The 27,639-nt window shown below is 40.4% G+C and overlaps 1 protein-coding gene across 3 annotated transcripts; it reads right to left on the bottom strand.

The window, feature by feature from the left end:
* Nucleotides 1-552: 552 nt before the first annotated feature.
* On the bottom strand, nt 553-25,674 carry SLC5A1 (solute carrier family 5 (sodium/glucose cotransporter), member 1). 3 transcript variants are annotated; one of them, XM_010292458.1, is made up of 14 exons: nt 25,606-25,674; nt 17,702-17,806; nt 15,281-15,340; nt 14,822-14,926; nt 9,959-10,064; nt 9,652-9,732; nt 8,306-8,526; nt 7,201-7,336; nt 6,315-6,422; nt 5,086-5,236; nt 4,305-4,473; nt 2,051-2,266; nt 1,639-1,741; nt 553-776 (listed from the first exon to the last, which is right to left on the bottom strand). In XM_010292458.1, exons 1-14 carry the CDS (start codon nt 25,672-25,674, stop codon nt 553-555), a joined length of 1,854 nt encoding a protein of 617 aa, XP_010290760.1. The 3 variants fall into 3 exon arrangements, with proteins under 3 accessions (XP_010290760.1, XP_010290762.1, XP_010290761.1); XM_010292460.1 differs by having other exon boundaries at nt 553-755; nt 25,606-25,671; XM_010292459.1 differs by having other exon boundaries at nt 553-758; nt 25,606-25,671.
* Nucleotides 25,675-27,639: the final 1,965 nt, after the last annotated feature.

The following is a 27,639-nucleotide window of genomic DNA, read 5'->3' on the forward strand; positions in this document are numbered from 1 at the left end:
AGGAAAAGGAGAAAAAAGTGATAATGGAAAGTTAGATATAGTGTCAAATACATCAATATGTACTTAAGATATCTCATGCTTGGAGGGAACAATAGCAATTTTTTGAGTTCATAATATGGTCCCTCAGTTGTTGTGGGGGTTTTGTTTTCAAATTATAGTAGCCCAAGGAAAAAAGAATTTGAATGATCAGAAGAAGAAAGGTTGAAAATCAAACCAGTATCATCAGCCCTAAACGGTAGTTCACAAACCCTGATATGAAAAAGCTCATGCAGCCTTGTTCTGCACCTAAAATATGAAATGTATCACAAGTAGAGAGAATATTGGATAGAAATTCTGAACCTCTATTAGCCCTGGATTGATTCAATGTCTGAACAGAAATTCTCTCTCTTGAAATCCCAGTAGCCTTCATCTTCAGATTGTTGAAATTATGATCACCCTAATTTTTTTACAAACGTAGACAATGAAAATACTAAGTTTATCTAACTCTGTAAATCGACAAGTCATCGTTTTTGCTTGGCAATACAGGACAATTTCAGAACTGTAATCAGAGGTTTATGCAAAGAAGGCATGGCAAAATACAGCCACAGTCAATAGGATGATGCCATTGATATTCACAACATTTCTCCAAAGTGGTACTTCGCTTGTGTCAGTCAGTTTCTTCTTTAATGCTTCTTCTTCCTCCTTGCTCAGTTTGGGTCCTTTTTGTTGATCTAAGCCACAGAACCAGTTGTACGCTTTCTTAAAGCATCCCGGTTCTTCTTCACTTTCCTTGTTAACTGGAAGGAATAACACACTGGTCATGAAATGTAAGCATGGACCACTGCATGCACTAGACGATCTCTGTGACCAAGGACATCCCTGTATTTAACATAGCAGTTCTGACTCATGGTCATAGTTACTGGAAACATGTTATTACAAGACAGTACAAGAATCAAGTTAATACCGTGTTTTCACAGCTCACCGGGAAAAAGAGTGATTTTCTACTTGTTGCAAGAGAGCCTTTTGCAGAAGACACTTGCGCCTTTTGCAGCCTAGAGACTTGGCCTGGTATTGGAGAAGCACATCACTCTGCAAACCTTAAACTCCTTTTTTTCAATACTTTCTACACTTTTCATTAGAAGACAAATAAATGAATTTGAGGATACTTATGAAAAGGAACTTGGCAGCAGAACCAGAAACCCAGCAAGGAGAGTAGGTGGTTTTGCCCAGATGGATGTCTGGCAATTCGCTTTCATGGTGTCTTGCGCCACATCCTTGCTCCTTCAATCCTGGCTACTACTCACTATTTCCAAGTGAATTCTCATTGTTTCATTCCAAGTGCTAGATCCACGCGCATCTCTGCCAGTGCACACCACCTCTGACCTCCATTGTTTTAGTCCTAGAACTGCCACCTAGCTACCTAGGAAAAAGAATTTCTCCCTTCAAATTCACTTCATTTCTGATTTACACTGAGCTTGATAGATAGGTAAGAGGCAATAGCTTACTAGCCATTTAATATGTGGGGTTTGAGGTTTTGTTGTTTTTTTGTTGGGGGCAGGGGTAGGATGTCTTTGAATATCAAGCACGTTAATGTTTCTTCAGGAATGAAATAGGGATACTCAAATATATTGATAGAATCTATAGATATTCAACAGTTACCTGATTCCTCATCTTTTTCATCATCTTTGTCCTGCTCCTCATCTGCATCAAGATCAATACGTTCCTCTTTGCTGTTCCGCAAAGACCAACACAAGCGGTAAAGCTGCCATGAAACAAAATGAGTTTATCAATTTACAGCCTCACTACACAGAGAGAAATCAGTCTGGCCAGCATGTGAACAAGCCATAAGACCATGGCATCCCAAATATCTATTAAGTCAATGTCCAAGATTATTGGGAGTCACTGAGGGTTTGTGACAGATAAATGAAGACAATTGCCTTTGCTTTCTTACAAGAACTATAGGATGTGGGTAGCTGAAATGTCAGGAGGAAGTACACCAAGTACTGGTGTTTAAAACTAGTGGTTTCATCAAGTTCCATTTCTTGAGGAGCAAGACTGAAATAATACTCACATGTACATCAGGAATGGGCTTAGTCATGAAGGAGACTGCCAGGATGACGATGGTAGAAACCCCAAAAAGTATCATGGCAAAGTAAAGGTAGTGAATCCCACAGATGATGAAAGGGCAGTTGGAAGGGCTCACACAGTTGCCAGTTCCGTAGGCAAACTCTGCAATCATTCTACTGAGTCCAGTCAGCAGCCCAACCATCAGGCCCCAGAAGGCACCCTGCAGACAAGGTGACAGAAGTTATCAGAATGAGTAACTTCAGGCATGGAAATAAGCTCTAAGCCCTGAATAGTTGCTGGAGGAAACATGGAGGTAGTTATGTGTTACGCTGGCCTTGGCACATGGGTTTCAACCCAGATACTTTCAGTGACCATATTTACAGCTCAGTGTATTAATACAACTGAAAGGAGCAATGAGCAGCAGCTCAGTGAAAGAATACGGAGGACACCTTACCCAGCTCACTTCTCAAAGTTCTCTGTGTCCACACAATGCTCTCCTTATACAGGACTACATATCCCAAGGGTTGTTCTCAGATCTTTTTATCTTTGAGGGATAAAGCCCTGACAGTTCTAGCATGATGGAACCAGCTAGCAAGCGTGTGTCATTCCTCCTGAAATATGTGTCTGGTTTATCTTCTAATGACCTTGTTAGTGATTAGTTAAAAGTTAATTCTCGATACTTGTGGTGGATGTTTGGCTGCTAGGTATATATTACCCTAACACAAATTATAAGAGATGCACAGGTATGTCTGGGCACAAATTGAAATATGGGGAATTCTGTGTAAATATTTTGTTTTGTTTTACTGTAAGGGTGATTGAACAGTGGAGCAGGTTGCCTAGAGACATTGTGGAGTCTCCATCCCTGGACATACTCAAAATCCAACTGGGCAGGACCCGAGCATCCTGTTCGTTAGCCCTATTTTGAGTAGCAGGGGTTGGCACTAGTCCAGAGGTGCCTTCTCATCTCAACCATTCTCCGAGTTTGTGAAGTCAAAAAACGGATGATGGTAACACAAACTTATAAATCCTGATTAAAAAATATTCTAGGTTTAATGCTGTGTTTAAGAACAAAACAGTCTTAATTATTCGGTGGTCAAAGCTACAAAAAGGTTTTGGAGTAGGACAAGATAGTTAATTCCATTTCTGGAAGAAAGAAGAACGGTTCTGCGCAAGAAATGTTGATAAATCTTGTAAGTAATTACAATATTGGACTTTATCTTATGCAAAGCTCCAATTCTCAGAAGCTTTGATGCTTGTCTCCCCTATTTATCCAAGTTTAATTTGTGCAGTGTACACAAACCCCCGAGGATTATACTGAATTCTTACTCAGGTAAAATTTCAGCTAAAGTCAATGACAAGTTTCCACAAAGGGCACAAAGATTTACTCCATTTGTGAGGTTTAGCCATATTGGGATAGGAAATGGAACATCCCCTGTGTGTAAAACAGGCTTTTCTTGGATATATACACAAATAACCACTGAACTGGTCTCAAAAGAAAATAGTGAGAAAAAAGTTCAAGCCATGTTCAAAAACCTTCTCTCTGTAGGCTTTCTCAATGAACTCATCCTCCTTGGAGCAAACCTGAGCAACAGGCAAGTATAGTTATTCCTAGTATTATAGAAGAGCATCTGAATTCCTGAGTATTGAGTTTTCAGAATGTCTGAGAGCCCAGTTACCATGACTAACGTATGGTCCATGGCCTATGGTCCCATCAAAGCATGTGACAGACCTTGTGCCTTCTGACTGACTTACAAAGGCTTAAGTGCAATATTTCTCAGTTCACTGCTCTACAAATCAAAATCAGTGATTCCCAGACTAAGTCCTAAAAGCAATGGGGAACAATGCATGAAACAGCAGCATGTTTGTTTAAAAGAGCATTGACAAAATATATAGTGGTCAAGAGGAAGGTGAAAGATGATATGTTTGGAAAAGCAGTTTGGTGACCAATATCCTAAAAGATTACTTTCAAATATGTTTTCATAAATTATCCATTTGACACACTTCTTAGCAAAGTGATAGATAACCTACGTTTCAGAGCTATCTAGGAATTCCTAGGTGACTGTTTATTTATGAGATTAGCAAAAAACATTTTCAATGTCATCTCTGAAACTTCAGGCCCTGGGGTACAGAAGCACAGAGTCCTTAGGCTACAGTAGCATTAAAATAAACAGGAAGTAGTTGCTAACAGACAACAAAAAAACAGTTCTCCCAACGCCTAAAGGAACATGCAGCATACTTGTTTCCTAATTTGTACTTACCTGCTCATTGACCCGCTTGCAGAAGATGGCAAGCAGGAAGACAGCAGCAATGGGAGGTCCCAGGTAGCTGGTAACTGACTGAATATAATCAAAGAGCTGCCCACTTTGAGCTGACTGCACCACAGGAACCCAGGCAATGCTAATGCCAATTAAAAGTAACATAAATGCCCTGTAAACACAGCCAGATAATCAATTAGCCACCTGCTTAGAAGCCTCTATCAGAAAAGAAAAAAACAGCAACTAATCAATAATTTAAATGTCTGGTTTGTATTTCAACCAGCAAAATCAAGTATAATGGCCAATTACCATTGAACGAACAAAAGAAATCCAAGTTGAATATTGTGTCTGTCAAATACCAGTCAGCATACAGCTAAACATGCAATCAAAACTTTTTCCCTTTGTTTGTTATGTCTAGAGACAAATCAATAGCAGATCAACTAGAACTAGTTCATTGAGGCTGTAGCATGGTGTAGCACAAAGCCAGTGAAGATACTTTAAAACAGTTCCCTTTGAATAGCAGTAGGAAGTGTTGAGAATTAGCTTAGCTACTTCATGAACCATTGTCAATTAAATTGGAAACAAAGTGGGGGTTTTTTTTCCCAAAAGGAATGTGTACGGTGGGACAGTCTGTCTGGCCACAGGAGGCCACTGCTGCACTGCCCACGCACTGCGAAAGCTGGTTGTCACCCAGGGACGTAGGGCATTTTTTGGAGGCTGCGGTCTGTAATGGGTCTGGTGCTCACTATGTTTGTGTGGCTGGGGAAGACTCGGCTGCACTTACCTTCCAGCTAACATAAGCTCTTTCTCAGATGGCCGTGATCGAATTTTGGTGTAAATGTCCATAGTGAACAAAGTACTAGCACTGTTAAAAATGGAAGTCAGGGAGCTCATAAGGGAGGCCAACATGACTGACAACATCAGACCCCGCAGACCTGAAATACAAAGATTATGTGAACTGGGATGAGCATTCCATGAAGAGCCTCAGTACGTGGCACCATCCATAGTGCTTGTCTGACCCTTGCAAATCAGCCAGCTCTGAGTCTGTCTGGCATATTTATGTCCTGATGCCTGCCTGATGTGCTCTTGCAATGCACGCGGAGTGATGTCTGCTGAGCTTTGGAAAAGCTGTTTACAGCAGTGACAGGGCAACTCTTGAGCTTTTAGAACATAGGTACTTCTTTTGTGAATGCTGTCTGGTTAAATGCTGAAATAAAAAGAAAAAAGTACTAAGCAGACTTTCCCCAGCAGTTATAAAAATAATTTCTTTCGTTTGCAGGGGAGTGCTCGCTTGCTTGTGGTATATTTGTAAACTAGTTGTTGGGCAAAAATAAAGTTTCTTTTACTGTTTGAAAATCAGAGTAAGCCACTTTTCCAGATGGTATTGATCTAGTAACACAGTATGGGGAAGTACTGTAGTATTTTAATAATACTATGTACAACAGTTATAATATGATGGGGAAGTACTGAAGATATCAGGGAAGAACCGTGGTCTGTATAATATCATAATCTGTCTTCCTAGCCTTATGAACCAGCTCTGTGGTTTTCTGCAGAAATTTATCTTCTTTGTATACGTAGTCCTCTCCAGAGTGGTACCTTGTTCTCTCATTGAATAGGTGTCCTATGGGACAATGTGTACATACAATATTTTCTCCTCCCACCTCAGTGGGTTTAGCAGAAGGACCGCAGCTGTATGACTCCAACTCAGAAATCCTGGCAGAGACAATCTTTTATAAATCATTGGCAAAGTAGGTTATTTTTTACCTTCACAGAAAGGAAGCTCAATTCGCATTTCATCACCCAGTATTTGCCAGCTGAGAGCTGACATTGTCAATGTGTAGCTATTCTGCACCTGCAGCTACAACTAACACAGACTACCCCTTCGATTAATAGTGCATAGTTCTAAGAAGAATTTTGGAGCTAAATATGGGACTTGGGCTCCCTCTGTCACCTGTTTTTACAGTCTGGCAGCCTCACCCTTCCTAAAACAAACAAACACGGACAGTGTCTTACCATTTGGCATAAGCTCCACTACCATTTTTGGATAAGCAATATTTGTACAGCCAACTGTGGTGCCACAGTACTGCTGGCAGACTTCAGGCACAACACAAGCCACCACATCTGAGGAGAGGATCATGAGACAGGGTTAGACAAGGTCATACTAACAACAGATGCTCCCAAATTAGTAGAGCTTCTAAAATTTATCTCTGTGTTGGACCACTGGATTGACATGCTTGATATCATCCTTGGTCTGCTGGCAGGGAGGAAGGTAATTCTATGCTTCTACCCTTCCTTTCCTCTCTAAAAGAATACTGAAAAGTGCTGCAGGTCAAAAAAAAAAAAAAAATCAGCATTAATTTGTCAGACCAGGACTGAACAACACAAGGAAAGAAAGTAGAAAAACAAGCAGAGGAACACAAAGACCCCGCCCTCCAACCTGGGCATCTCTCTTCTGCCTGCTGTTGAACACACTGACGGTTAGAGAGAAGGGACATTGGCATTTCCCCCACACTACACTCAGGACTGTCCATGGCCCAAAATATCTGTCTGTGACTGATGACCCCCTTCCCCTGATTGCCAGCAGGATACCAGTCCTGGACAGCATTTTCCAATCGTTCAGCCAGACTGGGGCTGTAACAAACAGATGTTGTGGAATTTCTCTCCCATACAACAGACAGCAATAGCATTAGCAGAAACCTGGAATCTGGGAAAAAGGGGGAGACCTGTGGCTTCTTACAGTGTAATTAGTTTTTGTGCACACATGTGCCTGGACAATTTGGATGACAAGATGACAATCTAACAGGTATTTTGGAAGGGACAGAGAATAGGAAATTGAGAGAGATTGGCATTAAAAATAGGCAGCAAGAAGAAATTTGCATTTCTGTACACATATGCATACCTGTATATAAAATTCGGCTGATCATTCCAGGCATCACTATAATAAACATGGGCAAGAGTTTCAGGTATCCACACATGATACAACCAGCCTTCACATGGGACATGTTCTTGCCAGAGAGACATCTTTGGACAATAACCTGTCAATGAGACACGGCAAGCATGTGTGACTCAACCAAGAATAGCATTTCCACAAACACACATGCCAAATTCCAGATACAAAGTGCTTCTTAACCTCTGTGATAGTGAAAGAGCCTATTTACTATTTCTGTCTCTAAGAAAAATAAAAGCTACATGAAAATCAAAGGATATGTTTGAAATAAGTAAAGGAAAATATCATTTATCCAGTGTGTGTTTAAGAGGTAAAACTCTTTTCTCACAAGATGTTCTTAAAGCAGATAGACTAAAAAGCCAAAAAGGAATAAAATATTTACTTGAGCAACAGATACAGTTACATTGAGGGTTTTGTTCATTTGTTTACAAATTGTGAAGATTATCTTCCTCACAATTCAGAAGGCAGATAGATCACTTTCTAGAGATTGGACACACTCACATGTCGCAGTTGCAGGAGCAGACTTTCCTCTACTCATGTCAGTGTGATCTCTTGGGGAAACTGGATGGTAGGTTTTAGGGAAAAGGAAGGAGAACTAGGGAAGAGTCTCCAGACCTGACATATAAAGAACATCCTTCCAAGACTGTGCATGCAGACATGAAAGCTGCACAAATAGGAAATGAACTAGTATTACTGAGTGGGGAATCATATCTAGACCCAGTCTCACAGGGATCATTTGATGCATGGTTTCCTAAGTAAATGTTCACATTACAACCTCTGTGTTTTTACACATGGTCACACACAAAAGATGAGAAAGGAATTACACACAGTATCTGCTGGGCACAGTGTATAAGACGAACTGAAAGAACACCCATTCCATTTTCTCCCTGTGGGAGGGGTTTCAAAACCAGAAACTGAAAAGTCACTGACCAGTCTTGAAATAACTGCCATTTCTGTGAATCAGCTTTGATTACAGTGGGGGAAGAGAACCCCTACGTCATGCTAGTCTACGGAGTTTTGTGCGCTGCATTTCCAAGGCATATGGCTTCCACATTACCTGATCTGTGCACCAGTACCACAAAGCAAGGATGCTCAAACCAAAGACGAGCCCTGGCCACGGCAGATCTCCTGTGACGGCATCTCGGAAGATGTGAAAGGAATCCTTCCGAGGAGTGTAACATTCTGCATTAATTGTAGTATTCCCATAGGAGATATTGGATGGAATTGCTTCCATGTACTTCTGCATGAAAGCATCATACCCTCCTACTTCAGCAAATGCTGAAAAATAGAAAGTAAAAGTAACGATAAATTATTCAATACTGAAATCTCAAGTAGAGCTAAAGAATGTGAGGAGAAAAACCTCCTTAATGTGGATGTAAAAAAACCCTAGCCAGTATACATCAACATTTTGGGAAAACAGCATACAGTGTTTTGCCAGTATTCACACAATCTAAGTACCAAAGTGACCTTTCTTTCTAGGTTTCTGTATAGCTCGCAAACATTGGTTTAGGCTCCACCGTCTCAACATCTCTTACAACTACCTTGCCAAGAAGTGAAATGAAGATACATTATTTCCACACACTGTTAACCGAGGGAGAACCTAAGGCAGGGTCTTACCAGGTTAGGTCAGTCTGAAGTTATTTCTGTCATAACAATGGTGGAATAATTTAATTTCAGTGAAAGACCTAGCTAAAGGAAAACCAAGCGCTGAGTAACTAGAAGGATGAGCAAAGGACACTACAATTCACAGAATCTTTTCACTGCTTCTTTCTTTCTTATGATCCCTTCCTATTGATTCTGTTTAACAGTATGATTTCTGTTTTAAAATGTATCTGGTCTTCTGGACACATACATTGTCCTATTCATAAACGTTCAGTTCGTATCTTTCGTCCAGCTGGCAATATAATGACATCCATAGATCAACTACGAGGCTTACTTAAAATGTTAATACGTTTGGGTTGTTTTAACACAAGCTAGCAGCTAGAAACAAGGAAAAAACATGCAATGTGACCAACAGCTCTTCACTTTGAATCAGAAATTTTCATGCATTAACATCTGAAGAGCTATGAAATTATAATCTTCTTTAAAAATAGTTCTCTGAACTACTCAAGAGTATCATCATCACCTGCAAACAACTCTGCTTTTACCTCATGAGCCATCACAAGTCCTGTTCTGTCATGGGATGCTATATATTACCTTACACATTCACCTGTGCTTTGGACATGGAGTGGTCTCAGTGATTAAAGGGCTTGGCAATATGCCTATGTTCTTCCCTGATAAATAGGTATGTAAAATGAAGTCTGCTGGTTAAGACAACAGAGTTCCACTCTGCAGGATCCATTTCCATAGCCACTGTGGGATTTATGGTTGAACATTCCAGTTTAATTCACCTGATTTACTTACCAAATCCCATGAGAATAAAGGATCCCACTACCATGATAAACGTTTGTAAGGTGTCTGTGTAAATCACAGCTGCAAGGCCACCTAATGGCAAAGAAAAGGTAAGACAAATAGGTTAGCCCCTGTGCAAATGCATCAGTGGAAATCCTATTTTTTTCCTTTTCTCACCACCTCTCTTCTTCAAACAACCACTGCTGTAAATAACTCCCCTTTCAGGTTTTCATTTCTCCCCTCCTACCCACCTCCCCTCTTCTCTTTTTTTCTGTCTTACCTAACTTCTTTGATTTATCAGACTGCTCTGCAAACTCACCTGTGATGGTGTAAAGAGCAGTAATAGCAAGCAGGATAATTATGGCCAAATAAAGATTCAGCCCTATGGCCAGCTGTATAAATACAGCTCCAGAGAATATGTCTGCCTATAAAAGAAAAATTGATAGATTAAGCAATGTTCAAATACATGATGATGGCATATTACACGTTCATGATGAAGAGTACTGAAATACACAACTCCACCCCTTATAGTACTGCACACACACCAAAAAAAGAAAATCAAAAAGCAAACAGAGGTCATTTTAGTACAACTGCCAGTCTCCTCTCAGTGCTGTGGTGCTTTCAGTACAAGAGTTGTAACACTTCTCAAAGAATTTCCAGGTCTTTTTCAATCGATCATTTTTTCTAGAGACAGTCACCTCACTATTCTGTGCTTACATACTGAGAGACAGCTTAATAATAAATTACTTAAAACTCAGTTTACACTTGCTGCTATGTGCAGGGATGGACTCTATGAAACCTCCAAGACACATCATGGTTCTCTTCATTTAATGCTACTCTATAAGTCTCTTACTTTTTTTTTTTTTACTGCTTGCATACATGTGGTATAGCTAGTCTTGCTGGTTCAGGACAAATGGTGATTAAAGGCAAACATCTTATATTATCTCTATTTTTAAGTTCCTGTCAGAATAATTGACATCAGTTGGCTAACAGAAGAGACCTTTAGGTCTTGCGTAAGAAAGGAATTGTTCAGGTTTCAGAGTAACACTCTGGGATTTTAATCATGTTAAATCAGTTCCTGATTCAGAGATAATTTGCATCAACGTTATTTATCCAAGTTCGCAATCAGAATAATGTACCCCAGTGCACTTGTAATGCATTATTGTAAATTATGCCTTCATTAGAGGTTTGCATTTGTACCTATCCTTGCTCCTGAGCATCCAGTTCATGGGCTCATCTCCAATCCCACCTGCATGCCTCCTTTCTGTGTACCACACCACCTGTACAAGGGCTCTATACAGGCAATCTTATCAAGTCCTAGTGGCGTTCACCAAGCTCAGGAGCTGCAAAATGCTGCAGGAACTGCCTATATGCAGGGTCTGAGAAAGAGAGATGAACAATATTACACATGCCCTGGGGTAAAGCCTGCACAGACAATTACTGCTGGGTGGCAGCTCACTGGAGGAGCAGGAGGTTCCACAGGCCAGGCTGCAGGACAGCCAGAGCCTGCGACCACAGAACAGGCACTTGCACCGCTTTTGTCCACGGCTAGACTGAGGTAAAGCAGGGCAGATATACTAATAAGCAGTTACACAGCCTGGCTAGCTGGGAGATGCTGGTTGAAGAAACCCTCTTCATTCCAGAGACGCTGAAACCGAGACTGCAGGGTATGATCTCACCCTTGATTCACTCTGGAGAATGAGGAAGAGGTACCGACCTCTGAAGCAAGAGGTCCTCCAACCCTACTGTCCTGACATGCAGAAAACAACTGTGAAGCAGTATGAATCACAACAGAGGTCCCACTCCCAAAACTCTCCCTCTGGAGTAGCTTCAGATGATTTCTTATAGGTTTTAGTTTGGAAGTGGGAACCAAAGACTTTTAGCTCTTATCCCCAGTGGCTTTTAGACCATATCCTTTGTCCCTTCTCTCTATGGGAATTTTTTTTTCCTATCTTTTCACACCACTTATGTCCCAGATCTTTCTTTTATTGTTCTTGGCTTCAGTTTAGTCTACATATCATTAAATATTAATGGCCCTAAAATGACTCCTCAGAAATAAATGTATAGTTAATTATTTAGCATCCTGAGCAATGTATCAGCTTCTTTGAATTGCTGAGTTACCTTCCAACTTCACTTATTGCCTATCAATATTTCCTTGTTTCTCCATTTATACTCTTTTATGGACACAATTTAATCTTTATCTTATCTCCGAATAGAATAAATCTTTCCTTTACATTACAAGCTATCTCTCCAAAGACTATGCAGGAACAACTGGCAGAACACATGCCAACTGAGTGAATCCACCTGCAATGTTATCATGGGAGTCAGGGCAGTGACACATATTCCTTGCTCCCTACACTGTGCAGCCCTAAGAGGAGGTTATCCTTCTCCCTCCTCTTCCCCCTGGTAAGTCTATGCCCATACACTTACTACTGAAATTATGCACAATGATTGTAAAGAAAATGCTGTAACACATTTAGAAATTCCAGTTTACAATTTCTGATTTCTTCAAAAGCATTCAGGTCTTAATTTCCTTTTGTCTTGTCATAATTTAGTCAATTACTCTCCATCAAGATTTTATTTTTACTAGGCCATTTTCTTTGGCATAATGACTAGTATCAGCAACACGAGTGGCTAGCAAGCCCCTGAAAGCTGCTATGGGCATTACTCACAAAGCACTGCATGCTTAGGAAGCATGTACATGTGAGGCACCTGTGCAACAGAAATCCTTTGGGCTCAAAGATCACATGTGTCCTGATCCCAAAGATCAACACCTTGCAGCACGGCCTTGTCTGGCAAGTGGTTGATTAGCCACAAACCAAGGTAAGAAATCAACAAAAAATACACAGAAAATGTGCAGGAAAAGGGAAATGGTAATGACCTTGTACAGAGGTGTGCAAAGGGAATCTGATCATTACATGGTGGTGGGCACTGTGCCGGAAAGAGCATGCCAGGAGTTACATGACCTGACATATTACATTGTTCATTGAAAAGCATCGTAATTATTATATTATTAAGAACATTAGATAACATGTTAACACATCAAGGAAGCAGCATATGAAATAACTATGCCAGAAACAAGATGCCACTCTTGTACAAGGGTAAGTGGCAGTAAGTGTCACGGCCAGTCAAACTGATAGGTGTAACTGCCTGTTAAGGGCAGGGCAGAAACCCATCCTTCTTTATCAAATCTCAGTAAGCCCCAAAGATCACAAGAGAGTGTTTGCAAAGGCATCAGTCAAGGAAGTAAAATGCAAATCTCCAAGTCGGCTATGGCATGGATTGTCAACACATGGGTATGTTTGATATACAACGTGCCTCTGGCAAGAGAGACCTGTGCTAGCTTCACACAGCATGCGTACATCTACACAGCACAAAGTAGTTAGCTATGGTCCAGGATGGATCGGCCCTTCCCTTTCTGTTTCTGAAGCTGGTTCATCTGCAGACAATTTGGGCATGGTCTGGCATAGCATGGTATAGAAAAACCTACTCTGACAACCTCTGGCAGTACCTGAAACCTCCAAGGACTTTGACTGTCTGAATAAGATAAGGCAAGTAAATCAGACCTGGGCAAATCCAAATTCAATCTACTGAATACAGTGACATAAGACAACAATGCAGAAGACATGATTATATACTACAGAAATCTGAGCTACATTTGTACGTGGGACAGACACTGTCAGAGTTGTTCTGGGCAGATGGGGGAAACAAGAGAAATGGTTAGAGAAAATTGTGCACCAGATTTTTCCCCTGCATGGCACAGGGACCCAGCCCCATGGCAATTCCCCACACACTTCTGGAATAACTGGGTTGATGGGAAGTTGGCATAGGCCACTGGTAGAGTGGGGCCCAGTTAATCTGCTGCTGTATGGGTCTCCTGACTATTGCTTTGCTCCCTAACAAGACAGGACCACAAGAGCAGGAGAGGGTGCTTCAGCCTCATGACCACACTGGAAGCTTAAATGGAGAACCTGTCTTGCCTGGAAGCAAAACCCTCCAACTGAAATGGGGTGAAATCCCACAACCAGATCCTTAGGCATGGTAGAGGCTGGAAATAAAAGATAGATAGTAAATTCAGAACCTACGTAACACCTTGATGGGCCCATTACAAACATGAGTTGCAGAATAGGACTGAGTCATCTGACTGGAAGAGTTTCTCAGCTGCTAGAGCTGCCAGAACTCTGTGTCATACCTGGGATTTCTGATTATGGTAGTTAAGAACAACAACAGCAAATTAACTAATCCTTTTGAAATATACGGAAATCCAACTTTGAGGCCAGCTCCATAGTACCAATCTGTTTAATTTATAACCTTTCTAAGGATCAGTTATCGTGAAGATGTGAGAATGAGAGCAAAAGGCCAATCTTTTAGCTTAAATTGCACTATTATCACTCAGCTCCCATTCAGAGGGCAAAGAGTAATCTGCCATGGCAACTTCTGCAAAACAACAGATTGAGGTATGCCTGAACTGTGGACTTCTTTAGAGGCTTGGTAGTTTCAAGATATATGGAAAATACCGTCTCCCTTCAATACTTCACGGCAACACAACCACTTACTTAATAAACATTAACTTCATAGCACCTTAAACTTTATACCAACCACTTGCCCATTAGCAGAATCTCTCCTCTTCCCTCCTTTCACCTCAGCTGTTATAATTTCCCTCCTTTACATTTCCCCACTCCTTTATTTTCTAATTCTTATTAATAATTTTTTCTCCATAGCCCTCTTGTTCTTTTCCCTCATCTATATTACTGATGACATGTTCACCAGAGGATGCTAAGACAGATAAATATGAAGTTTGGGGACAGAACATCCCACTACATGTTTCCCGGATCTGTAGGATAATAGACTGTAATACAATACAAGTTTCCCTCCACCCTAACATGTTCTAGAGGACAGCATAAGTAGAAGTAAACCTTAAAACCTAAAAAAGAAAGAGAAAGCACAAGAGTCAAGAGACGTTGCCAGGAAGGAAAACACTTGGATTGCAGAAGAGATCCGGATACACAATCTTACTAGACAGGATAAAGAAAACACAAAATCATATTTTTACAGTCCTTAATTCAACGAAGGGCTCCAAATCAGAAACAGTTGACCAGCTGTGTGAGCAATATTGTAAACGGGAGTTTCTTTTCTTTAGATCAATGTAGGATGGAAGAAATGCTGTAGAAGTTTTACTTACTGAGATCTTCGTGAAAATATACAGGATCAGAGAAAGAACTGACAGGTAGACCTGAATCCGTTTCCCACCAAAACGCTTCTTCAGATACTCTGGCATTGTCACCACCTGCAGGGAGGATAGATAAGGTTTCAGATAATGGGGAACAGATATAAAGCAAATTAGAAGTTTTTTGCTACTCAGATACTGTAAGAGTGGAGGGCAAAGGGAGGGGAGCTGCAAATGTAGTTGCAAAGGAAGAGCAGCTCCAGGAATCAAAGGAGAACAAGGAGAAAGTACCAAGTACTTCTCAACTCAGGTCTCAGAGCAGAGAATCTTCACTTTTCAAATATATGCAGACGTAATATAGTACAGTTCTAGCACGTTCAGATCTTGTGCCATTCATAACAGCTTTGCAATATTCAAGACCTGATCCACAAACACGAGCAGCAAAGAAAAGCATAACATACTGTTTTGACTTACCCCAGCTTTGACGTAGATGGGTACAAACAGCCATCCTAGAACAACCACAAATATCAGAGCCTGTAGCCAAGACAAGATCAGCTGAATTAGCCTTCTTTCTCTGGATAGCACTCCCGAAGACCGTTTGTCAGACCCAATAGCAGCTAGAGACCACTGAAACCACATAAACCTGGGTATTGTGGGCACTGGGGGGAGGAGGAACTGCTCTGTCCTTTGAGTTACAGTTGAAAATTTGGGAATGAAATCTTGGCCAAAAAATTTGTCAGGTATTATGCAGACTAGATTGCATGCTAGATGTCCCAGAGAAGCACACATGATAATAACACACTTTCTGGAAAAACAGCTGATTTATTCTCACAGGATTGCCCTCTAGTATCAAAGCACCAGACTATCCTAGCCTTCTTCAGAGCAGGCCCAGAGAGACTGGTTTAGTGATGGTTAAAATGAAACCAGCCCAAAAGACTACCATTCCTGGGAAGTATCAAGGAAGGTGAATTCTGCTACCTGAGACCTATTTGCTAGCATCTTGATCCCAGAGCCACTGATGCAGGATACTTTCTCACTCAGAACCAGGTATGCTGCAATGGTATGTTGTGACATCTGCAAATCTAGGTACTGGGGAGAGTAGAACTTCTTTTGATTATTATTTTGATCATTAACTGCTTTCTGCATTGGGTCTCTGTGAGATGGCTGTATGTTTTACAACAATCATCTCAGGTACTGTACAGGTTGAAACACGTTTTGTAAAATATTGTGTATTTCCACAATACCATTCCATAATATTTTTTGTGTTACCACAGGTATTTTGTGAACTATAGATCTTACTGTATTGCAGTGTCAGTTTTCTGACTTAAATGGCTAGCAAATGATACAGAGCTGTACATATTTAAATTGATATATATAGAACAAAATCCTGCTCTCAGACCTGCACTCTGCATTTATTCTGTTCACAGGGCTTAGAGAGCTTTTTTAACTGTATCCTTTAAGTCCTGTCCTTATATCAAAACCATAAGATGGACAAGAAATACTGGGTCAGCTTCTGCTGTCATACTAATACAAATTAGAAATAATTTCAGTGGAATAATAGAGTTACACAAGCATGATAACAGTCAAATTTAGTATTTCTTTCAAGAGGAGAATCAGATTATACAGTCAAGAGCAATATTCCCACCATGACTATTAACCTGTACACCAGTCCCAATATGTCATAAGTAATGAGCTATGTAATGTATCTACTCAAATACACACAAGCATCATTGCTTCTTTCTAAAAACCAATTGTTGTACACTGTGTATTAATATTACTCCACAGAGAATCTCCCAGGAGATGAAGCGTTAGAGGTGGATAAGTTTGAAGAAGAATATGGGTCCTAGAGACTTGAATATCATGAAATCTCAAGCAATGTTTGTTCTGTTTTGTTTTGCTTAGTTTTGGTACAAAGAGAAGGGAAATCGGGTTTGTTACAGGACTAGAAAGAGAAAATAGAGAAAGGTAACAGATTAACTGTGCACATCTCACAGAGTTCATTTTAGCCTTTATCCTTCTTCTTAAATGTTTGTATCATATGAGTACTTGACTATTTGCAGCAACCATCGACTTGCTAAGGAAAAAAGCCAAATCCCTCAGGCTGGTATGCTTCCTTCACTGTGCAGAACTATATGCAAGGAAAGTATCGACTTATGTACACTCATTAAGCCCTTTGTGTCATGGTATAATCCCTTCCATGAAGGTGAATTAAACAGAACAAAGGCATTACTATCCACACCCACAGAGCCTGACAATACAAGGAAATGGACCGACTTAGATCCTGTGAATTCCTGTGCTGTTGCAGTTAACACTACTCCTGGTATCCCAAGTAGTTCATTTCAGGTCAGCTTGCATATATCTACCCTATACTGCAACCATAAGCAAAACACACACGTAATTAGAGGAAGAAGAAAGGAAAAGATTTTTGGAATGCAGGTTGTTGTGAAGGATGTCCAAAATTTCTTATAGCCTGTGAAGAAATCAAAGCTCCTTCAACAATTCCTACATAGCAAAATGCTGTAAAAAATACTACAGATTACAGAACTGATAAATTCTTCCAAACATCCTGCAGTCTGAAAGAGCTCTTTATAAATACTTTAAAAGTAATCAAAAGATATGTATAGGGAAGAGAATCCATCAATTTATTTGGCTCAAATGCTCTCTAAAAAGCCTCATTCAACAGAAAAGGGTCGTCATCCCCCAGTGGCTTGGACAAGAACCAAGGAGGATGGGCTAAATAGTAGATTACATTGGCATTTACTGGTCTGTACAGAAAACAAGTGTTGCCAAGCACAAACTTTTACAGTCCTAAATTATTATGCAATGTTATTTTGATTAAACTCTGCAGATAATCCTGATGTCACAAATACGTTCACCTAAATGCATGCCACTTACATTCCATTCATATCCTCCGATGGCAATTCCTCCAGCTGCTGCTGTTCCTGCGATTCCCACAAAATGTCCACTGCCAATGTTACTGGCAAACAGAGAAGCACCAATCTGGAAACAGAAAGAACAATATTTGGCTCTTGGGTCCTCTTTATGGTAACTTGAAAAAATCATGTTCGTTTGGCATTTTCAACTCATGCTTATTATCAGATGGTGATGATGAGAATTATTGACAACTAACTTCCTTGACAACTTTCAAGACTCCCTCTTATTGTTCCTGCTCAAATCTGAGACTCCTGCCATCATATCTACAACAATGACAATGAATAGGATGTTACACAGAAGTCCTTCTTCCAGTTAAGGCAAAGAGTTTATGACACCAATAGAGATTTTAAAATATTTGCAAAGCTTGACTAACTTACATGTGGGTGATATGGAAACAATTAGGGAAGAAGACTGCGATCTGTCTTGCTCAAGGAGGAAATGATAAGTGCATACTCCCTTGCCAAACTGGCGCTCCCTTTTTCATATTCCACAGTCTGTGGAACTAAATGTATCACCAGTGAGAGTTGGACAGACTTTGTACTTGGTTCACTTTTAGTCAAAAGATATTCGATTACTGAATTAAATTCTGAAATCTGAATGGCAGAAATATCTGCTGAGAAAGTGCTTCTGGAAGGTAGAAACAATAGCAAATCAAGGAGTTATATTTAAGAAGTGCTGGATCTCTAAGACCTCCAAATATTGCACTGATCATACAAACAGAACGGTGAGGAGAACATAAGAATTGATGAACAGGGGAAACATTAAAAAAAAAAAAAAAAAGAAAGGTTTATGTTGGATTACAGACAGGCAGGAGCCGTTCACAAAAGAGAGATTGTGCCAAAAGATCTAAATCTTCATCAAATAGCTCAGACAATAGAAAAGATGAAGAGAAAAGGTATGAGCTTCATTTCCTCAAAATGAAACCATTAAAAGGCAGCAGAAATGCCTAACAATAATTTACAAGGTCATACATTGAAGGATACAGGGTGAGAACTCGAGCATGAAAAAGAGGTTGGGTTGGGTATTGTAGGCAGAAGACAAGTGAGCTGGAGTAGTTCCAAGATGAAAAGAGGCGAGTGAACATTTTTTATTCACTTCCATTTTTTCTTTTATGTTCTCTGAAAGCTACAAAGAAAAAAAAGAATCAAGGTTAAAAAAAAAAGAAAAACATATAGAAAGTAGGCAAAAAACCCCCTGCTGATCAGCTTCCATTGCTCTCACTTGAGGTAGACCTCTCATGTTGAAAGATCCCAAGGTGCTTAAAAAGGGTTTTTTAGACATATGCAGGACCTACATCCGGCACATTCCCCTTATGTATTTCCCAAATACAGGTGGTTGGAATACGTTGGGAGTCACCTTACAAAAGGGAAATATATTCCTTGCCTGTAACTCAATGGGAGATGTTTAGGGTCCTAAAATGTATGTAAAAGGAATAGTTACAAATTTCCAGGTCTGCAGTCACTGCAGTGAGTTCTCTGAGTAGCAGTAAAAATTTAGTCAGCCTTTTTGAGAGCATAGGGACAATTGCCTGAGATTCAGGAGGATAAGAGGATTTCACCATGGAAATCCACCTGTGAAGATCAGATTTATTCTATAGAGCTATGTCAAAGCCAGGAATAGCAGCCATGCTCTTCATCTCACAATATTGATCTCTAATCCAAAATAGATTTTCCTCCCCCATTTTTTATGTGCAGTGTACAAATGAAATTCATCAGAGGATTCCACTCCTCCTTTTCCAAGCTTACTTTTTCCTCCTTTCCTCAGTTTGATATCCTGCTTTCTTCTATTCTTCTTGCAAACTGTTCTTTTGCTGTGGCAGGAAACTTATGTCTCTAAGTTCACTCAGTTCTGGATTTTTGGGGGGGGGGGGGAGGTGTTGCTGTTTTTTTTAACACACTTCTGGAAGCCAGTTGTGCCCTACAGAAATGTAACCAGTTTGTCATATGGCAGACATTTCTACAGGAATGATAAATGTTGCAACAAGTATTAGCAAATAAGCCAGAGAGATCACTGGTAATAAAGAAAACTTCTTCTTCTAACCTCTTTGTGACAGCAACAGTGTTTTCCCAGCAATGACCATGAAGAAACAAATACCATTTATACCAGGCATGAGCATTGTTGTCCAGTGCTTTCCTTGGAGATGAATAATTAAACTTAAATCTAGCTTACTAGAATTGCAATCACCAGAAAAGATTAACCATATTAATCTCTGATTTTATTTAATGTGTTCCCTCTCCCATTTCAAAAGCTTAAAATGTACTGCAAGCCGATCCAAGTAACAAAAGCGGCTAGTGAAGAACGTTAAGAACTGACAGCAGTAGTAAGCTTTGGCTCAGTGCCCGAAACCCCAGGACATACTGTAGCATTCATTGACAACGCCGTGTTCCCAACTTTACCCAGAGTACAACCGTACTGTAAGAAAAATACCAAACCAAACCAATGCAAAATTACCGACACATTTAGGGCCAGCACAAAAACAAAACAATGTGAATGCAGATACCACCTTCACTTTCTAAATTTTCTTCTCTGAATTAGGGAACATCCGGTGCAGCAGAACAGTAAGATCGACACATATTAATAATGGATGCAATTTAAAAACTGTTTTCTATTGTTATGTATACATGGAAAGGTAGAACGTGACTTCACAGCTGGGAAAATGCATATGACTCTTAAAACTGCAGCATGGTTCAAGCAAGAGGAGCACTTACCAACTATGCGTGCACCCTGTTAGCTGCTGATGCCAGAGGGGAAAGAAATCTCCAGTCTGCCACGGCAGTACTTTAAGGATGAGGGAAGAAGGCAGATGGGCTCTGAGCCCAAGCTGTCTTGCTGAAGAACTTACTGCTGCGGTATTTTTGTACTGAAAAGGCTCATTACTGGAATTGCCTGATTTGCCATCGGTACACGCTGCAGCATACCTATGCATGACCTAATAAACACTGGGCTGTAACTGGGGGATGACATGGAGGAACAATTTTCTAGAAGTGTTAACTGTTCTCAGTGAATGTGTTAGTGAATTGATTTTAAAAACAGATCTAGGAGGAAAAGTAAAGAAGAAAGTTGATTGAAAGGAACAAAAGCTGCTAAGAGGGAAAGAGAGGACAAAAAACTGAACTAACCTGAGGCCAACGTGGAACATTAACTCTTTTAAAATCTTTTAAGAGGTCAGGTTTTAACAAGAGTACTCTGTTCAGGAAAAGTACCACCACACCACAGACAGATGATGATCACTCTGTTTTTTCCATGTTACTCATTAACCATTTCACCTTGCTCTTTTCATTAACTTGAGGATGCACTGACATCCTGGCACTTGCTGTTCCAAATCATATACGATGTACTTTGCAAATCAGTGACCACTGCAGCGACAGCGTGCAGACTGTACAGCTTACAGCTTTTTCTCCCTTCCAGTACCTGCTTGTACATACCCCATTGCCCTACTGTCCGCTTTCGTGTTTGAAAGCGTTAGCTCGGTACCAAACCCTTTTCCCCAGTCCCAAGCACACCTTGCCTGTGGCCTTCAGACCCTTTACAGAGAACAGCAGAGGCTCCCTCACATCAGCATGAGGTCATGAGCCTTGCCCTGAGGTATCGCTTCTCCCATGGGTGACCTGCAGAAGCTGCTTCTCAAACCCCTCTTTCCTGGACAAATTTCTGATTCCCTTGTTTGAGAACTGCTCCTTGACGCTGTCTGTGCTTTTCTTTAACTCATGACTCTTCCCTGCAACGTATGACTTTACCCTGATGGAAGGATACAATTTTTCCTACCTGAGTTTTTTGGGATCATGCTTAGTCTCTTTGGAAAAATCAGTACACTGCTTACAATGAAATATTACTGCCACGCTTTTCAAGGCTCTGAGAGCCAAAGAAAGAAGTGTAGGTTTTTATTCTGCTTTCCCAATTACTCTACAAATGCTACGTACGGCTTTATTGCCAAATTAAACCGCATTTATACACTTCCCAGTTCACTAAGCAAGAAAAATGGATGTACAATACACATCAAACGTGTTTCTGTCTTCTGAGAAGCCTGATGCTGTTGGAACAGCACATTCACAAGCAGGCTGATCTGATACCTTTCCACCTTTGTCCTCTGAGACAAACAACACCTCCTAGCCAGCTGGAAAATTCTGATGGATTCTGTAGAAATCTGTTTCACTGATCTTTTCCTTTTCTACCAGAACTTTGCTTTGATTACTTTATTCTTTTTAATCTGAAAACTATTGATTTCACACTATTTTTTGCATGGAACTTGACAAAATAATTTCTTATTCCACTTAACTTAAGAAAAGGAAATACAAATCATATTCATACCAGAGTTGACTTCCCTGGCTCCTCACCGCAGTGTCAGATTCAGCAAGTGGGGAGAATTCTAAGAATATGTAAAACTTAACTGGATGCATAGATCAGAGAAATTGTGCCAGTGGTGAGTTCTGATGGCCATGAAAAAAAAGCCAGGCAGAACTGAAGCAACAATCTGTTTGAGTTTTTTCCTTAATTCTTACCTGTGTCACAAAGATCAACACGTAAGTAGCAACAAACAAGCTGAGTTACATTTCTGTTTAAAGTGTAGTATGTCCTTGACTCTGCATGCTTCCTAAAGTAACTCTTCAGTAAATCTTTCTAACCATAGCTGGACTTCAGATGCCCAGCAGATACTCTTTGTCCTGTTAGCATTTATGCCTCAGGAACTGAGGTGTGTAAGGTAATCTGTAATTTTGCACAAATAGCTCTGTCTGCAAAACTACAGAAACTGAAGAACAAAATTCAAAAAAGCAGGAAAGCTTCAAAATTGAAGTAGGTTGGGTTTTTTGTTTGTTTTTTTTTTTTAATTGTGCATGAAACACAGTTAAACCTGTGAGAGTGGCTGTAACCAAAGCTGACTGTTCTCCAGGAACAGATACTTAATTTCTTACAATGGTAGTTAGGTTCAGCCAAATATTTTCTAACCCCTTCACCTAATAAAAGAAGCTAAAGTTTGGTCTGCAAGGCCCACTGTTACAAAGCTGTCACTTTCCTCAAGCTTCTCTGTGTCTTTGTGGAAAAAGCAGAGCTAAAGAGCCATATGTGTCTTTCCTGAAGACAATTCCCTCAAAGCCCAAGAGACCAAAACCAGTTTCTTGAAGATTCTTCTCAGTTTCTGTAAAAAGTCTGTGGAAAGGGCACAGCATTTCATACCATTATGATTAACCCACAATGGATTTCAATTTATGGCAACCAGTGAGAACGTCATTATATATCTTGATCCCTAATTAACTACTGGGACTACTGAGTGAGCTCATCCACTGCACAAGGGCAGTGATTTCAGTGAAGTAACATGGAAGTGACCTATTACCTCCACAGAACAGCCAGAAAAGACTAACTGTGGGCTTGGTTCTGTAAAATACTAAGCAACCTTCATGATTCTGCTGGAGTCAACAATCAGAGCTGAAGCTGGACGCTTTTGGCCCAGGATAACTGTCTTGCTCCTACTTTACACACTGAGAAATGGAATCACAATCAGGCAAAGTGACTGACAAACATGCAAAATCCCTATCAAAAGCGGGACTAACCTCCAGCTCTTGATTGCCAGAGTCTCTTCTAGTCTACTAAACCACAGCTATTATATCATTTAAATGAATAGAATCCCTTTCCCAGGCTTGTCAGTAAGAGATCCTAATACACTGCTAATGAGCCTCTTTCCCAAAAAACCCACTTATGGCTGCCCTGTAGAGCATAGAACATAGCATAACCTCTGAAAAATGCAATTAGATTAAGGAAATTAAGTTTATAAACAAATTTGTGGCAGGATTTTTTTTGTTTCATTTTTCTCTGTTCCAGAAAGCAATTACATGGCAAGGGTCATTATACTGAAATTGCAGGGAAGAAATGTGATAAATAAGAGTCCACTTACGAAACAACTTCCCCCACCCTGCCTCTCATCTACAGTCTTTGGAAATGCAGCTGGGCTTTCCAGAAATGTGACATGGTCCTGATATGGCACAAAAGAAAAGTCAAAGCACAGAAGAAGTAGCTGTTGCAAAACTGAGGTCACATACTTGACTGTACTTTCTATACTTTCCTTGGTTTCCTAGTCATGGCAGCCCAGTTTGCTCTGGGTGATGGACATCCTATCTACTTGCTAAACTGCAGGAATAAGTGTTTTGGAATCTCTTTTTATCCAAGGCAAACTTTCCAAGGTGGTGCTGCTGACATGGTATTTAGCTTGTGGTTTGAGTTCTTGACATTTGTTTATTTTGAGTGATACCAGCAAGAATAGCAAGAAGGGTTTATTTTTATGGTGCAAAAAGACACTTCTGGCATTCCAAAGGGAAGGACTGAAGGGGTGGTCTAGGACTCCACTCATGACTAGAACTTCATCCATTCTCAGCTTGCAGAGTTTGGGAAGGAGAGATGATCCTAGCAGCAACCACTGCACTGTGGGGTCACCCCTTTTGTCTTCCCACTTGCCGATCTGTTGGTTTTGTGTTGGCAGACAACTCAGTGTTAGATAATCTTCCCTCCTCATTAGGAGTTCTCAGTGCCACTGCAGCAAGACAGAAGTTTTTTATGGTCTTTCCTGCCTTGCTTCTTCCACCTTCATTGACATCTGCACACAAGGGCATATTCACCCTTGACAGGCATACAGAATTGCACAAGGTTAAAACCAGCCCACTGACCAACGTGACAGTTAAGCAGAATAATCTGTTTGCATTTTTTCTTTCTGCCTAGAATTATGGGATTTATCTGAAAATAACTTGGAAACTTTCTCTTTCCTCAATCTTCCAGTGGAACCTGAATTTTCTTAGATCTACTATAACAAATTAAGAAACCTTTTACTGTCATTAGCCTTTAATCTTTTTATGTCATTAAAAAGTCAGTCCCAATCCCTTCTAAAAGCAGACAGCAGCTCCCTGAAGCACAGGAAGACTGAAAGATGTGTAGGCATTTCTGCAGCCTACTTCAAGAAAATTCCTAAATTTTTAGACAACAAATATTTACACTCGCTCTCCCTGATCCTGTAACTGAATTCATGTAGGTGAAATCTTGAATCAAAAGTCTTAATGAAGTGCAAAAACATTTTTGGAGACTGAATGCAAGATCAGGAGTATTGAGGATTTCCATTCAAGCACATGAAAGCATGTACAACACAAGTAATTCAGAAAATGCAGGTTTGTCTAAGTTTTCTGCTTTTCCAAGGAGTCACACTAAACAATCTAGAAGAAATAGATAACTGTTTCTAATATAATTTCTGCTTACTATGAACGTATTTTGTGTCTGTGTCTCCTTTTCTCCACCTTGAAAGAGAATACAAATCCACAGAAGTCACAGATGATCTTTAAATAAATTTAAACTGTATTTTACCAATAACTTATTGTAATATTTCCAGGATTTTCTCCTTTTACAGACCAGAACTTGTTACGAAAAGTGGAAACAATAGAGCATTACAAGGAAAAGTTTCAGTAAATTAATTCTTCTCTGTGACAACCTCAAAATGAGCCAGGTTCTTTGAATAAAGTGGAAGTAATAAACTCAAAATATTAAAAAAAATCACAGTGGGATGAAAGGCAAAGCATTGGATTTCTCTACACGGACATTACCAATGTATGTAGGTTGAAACAAGCTGGTCACATAACCAAGACAGCTCAGAGCTCAACACTGACAACTTCCCCAACTTTTCCCTGCCTATCAGACGGCTTTTGTTGTGCAGTTTGCCCTGTATCACCATGGCTAGAGAAAAAGTTTGAAGTGCATCTACATGACATAGCCATCACAGTCTCAACAGTATTGTAGAGATACTTAGTATTTAAGGACTGGACATAGTCATATGGAAGTGGATGCACATACACACACATATATTTTATATAAACCACACAATATATAGCACTCACCGGCCACCAAACCATGCTTCGTCCAGCGAGGAAGAATCCACCTACTGTCCCTCGGTTGGTTGAGTACATAGCCTGTAAAAAAAAAAAAAAAGAAAGATTGAATCATACCTTAAATATAATAGGCAAGCTATACAAAGACTAAGAACAAACAGCTGGAATGGAGGGATAAAATACATGGGGAATAAAGTGGAAGAAATAAACAGAGTGGCTAAAAAGAACAAGCTTATGATGAAGGAAATAATAAAACTGAGCAATGATTTTTGTATCCAAGTCTACATTAACCATTCAAGCTTCATTGTGCCACATATGGTTACAGTGCAAAACATTAAAATAAAATGAAATTTACCCAAGAAAGATAACTCAAATAAAAGTTCATATGAACACTTCATCAGAGGTGTAATGCCTTTGATTTCAGGCATCAAAAAAGACTGTAAGTTGCAAGTTCAGTAACAGAAACTGTGCGGCCTTTTCACTCAATACTATCCAGCCCCAGCAGATATATACAAAAATCTACTTTCTTCCTGTGATATCAGCATTGTACCTGTTTCCCTCTGAAGTTCAAGAAAAGAAACCAACTAAAGTTTCCTTTTCGCACGCTCATTTTGTATTTGTCAAGGGGTGGGCTTCAGAGGGAAGCTTTGTCCAATTTTTGTTATTGACCCTGATGCAAATATTGGATTCCCATTGTCTCCTCTGATGGACTTTGAACAGGCAAATAAAGACAGGCAAGTTGGGAAAATTAGCCAGATCCTTCCTTCTGATGCAGAAGAAAGGAAGTAAATAAAATAGATTTACATTTAACTACACACAACAACTGAATAAGTATTTGTCCAACAAAGAGGACATTGTTGCTTGAAGGAAATGGTTAGAGGAATTACTCGGCACAGGATTGCCTGACAAGCCACAGATGAGCCCTTTTTTGTCACAGACCTTTAAAACAAACTTCAGCTATAGCAACAGACAGAATTCTGTGACAAAGACCCAGCTCCCTCCCAAAAGACAGCAAGGTGTTCAAGTATCTGGGAGCTTCAGATTTTTTGCTACATTTTTGGCATCTACTACCATGATGAAGAGGTAAAGAAAAGGTTGTGTCCCTTTTGTGCACACCCCAGATTTTTGGTGCTCTTCAAAACATTGCCAGGCTGCTGGAAAGGGAGGTTTGTTTTGCAGCTGACTCCTCTGCACTGTGAAATGAACCCCTGGGATGCTCCTGGCAAGCAGAGGATTACTGAGGGACAATGCCTCCTCTCCGCTTGTTAATGGTCTGGTGTGCAGGTGATCAAGAAAGCTTGCCCTAAGGAAACTGAAATTTAGAGACATTCCACTGTTTACAGCTTTGTAGCTCACAGTATTGGCATATTATCTCCAAACACTTCAGCACCGAGGTTACACCAGTGGGATCGTATCTGCCTTTCTCCATTAGCTGTGAAAGCACTGGGCTTTGTTTTCGGATTAGGCACCGAGTTCTCCCTTGCAGTCCTCAGCACACTCCGCATTGCCTGAGCCGGGGCAGGAGGCACCACTGTGCTTAGCTCATCAACAGAAAGTCATTGCCACAGCTGCGGCTTTACTGTCACACCACCATACTGCGCTCCCCGCACATCGGCTTCACCTCCGTTCTCCTCCCTGCGACTCCTTCTCACTACTTCTGTGCCACCACCTCTCACCACCACCTCTCACCGCAGTCCCGTGCTCCGCCGTGCTAAACCCCGTCCGGTCGCCTCTAGCCCGCTTTCTAACACGGGCTCTAGCTGCCCTGGTCTTTACTGAGCAGATCTCTCAGCTCCTTCCCCACACAAACCTCATTACTCCACCTTCCCCACTAGTTCCATTCATACACCTAAATGGATGGCTCCCCAGGTCACCATCCCCTCTCCAGTAAATACCCACATTTTCCCCACCATGCACGTAACTATCTCAATTAGGCACCAAAATCTTTACACAATTATACATTTCCTTTTACTGAGCCGTTTTCCCAGGACCCTATAAACTACCTGCTCATTAAGAGTAAAAAAAAAAAAAAAAAAAAAAAAA

This window comes from Phaethon lepturus, unplaced genomic scaffold (assembly GCF_000687285.1).
Source record: "Phaethon lepturus isolate BGI_N335 unplaced genomic scaffold, ASM68728v1 scaffold48298, whole genome shotgun sequence".
Lineage (NCBI taxonomy): Eukaryota > Metazoa > Chordata > Aves > Phaethontiformes > Phaethontidae > Phaethon > Phaethon lepturus.

Excerpts from the sequence above, each read along its gene's own strand:
- SLC5A1 (XM_010292458.1), bottom strand. The coding sequence starts at position 25,674 with ATGTACTCAACCAACCGAGGGACAGTAGGTGGATTCTTCCTCGCTGGA. Across the intron at positions 7,337-8,305 it reads GGTACTGGTGCACAGATCAG|GTTATTGTCCAAAGATGTCT; the intron begins GTAATGTGGAAG and ends TCTCATTGACAG. Across the intron at positions 2,267-4,304 it reads GCAAGCGGGTCAATGAGCAG|GGTGCCTTCTGGGGCCTGAT; the intron begins GTAAGTACAAAT and ends CCTTGTCTGCAG.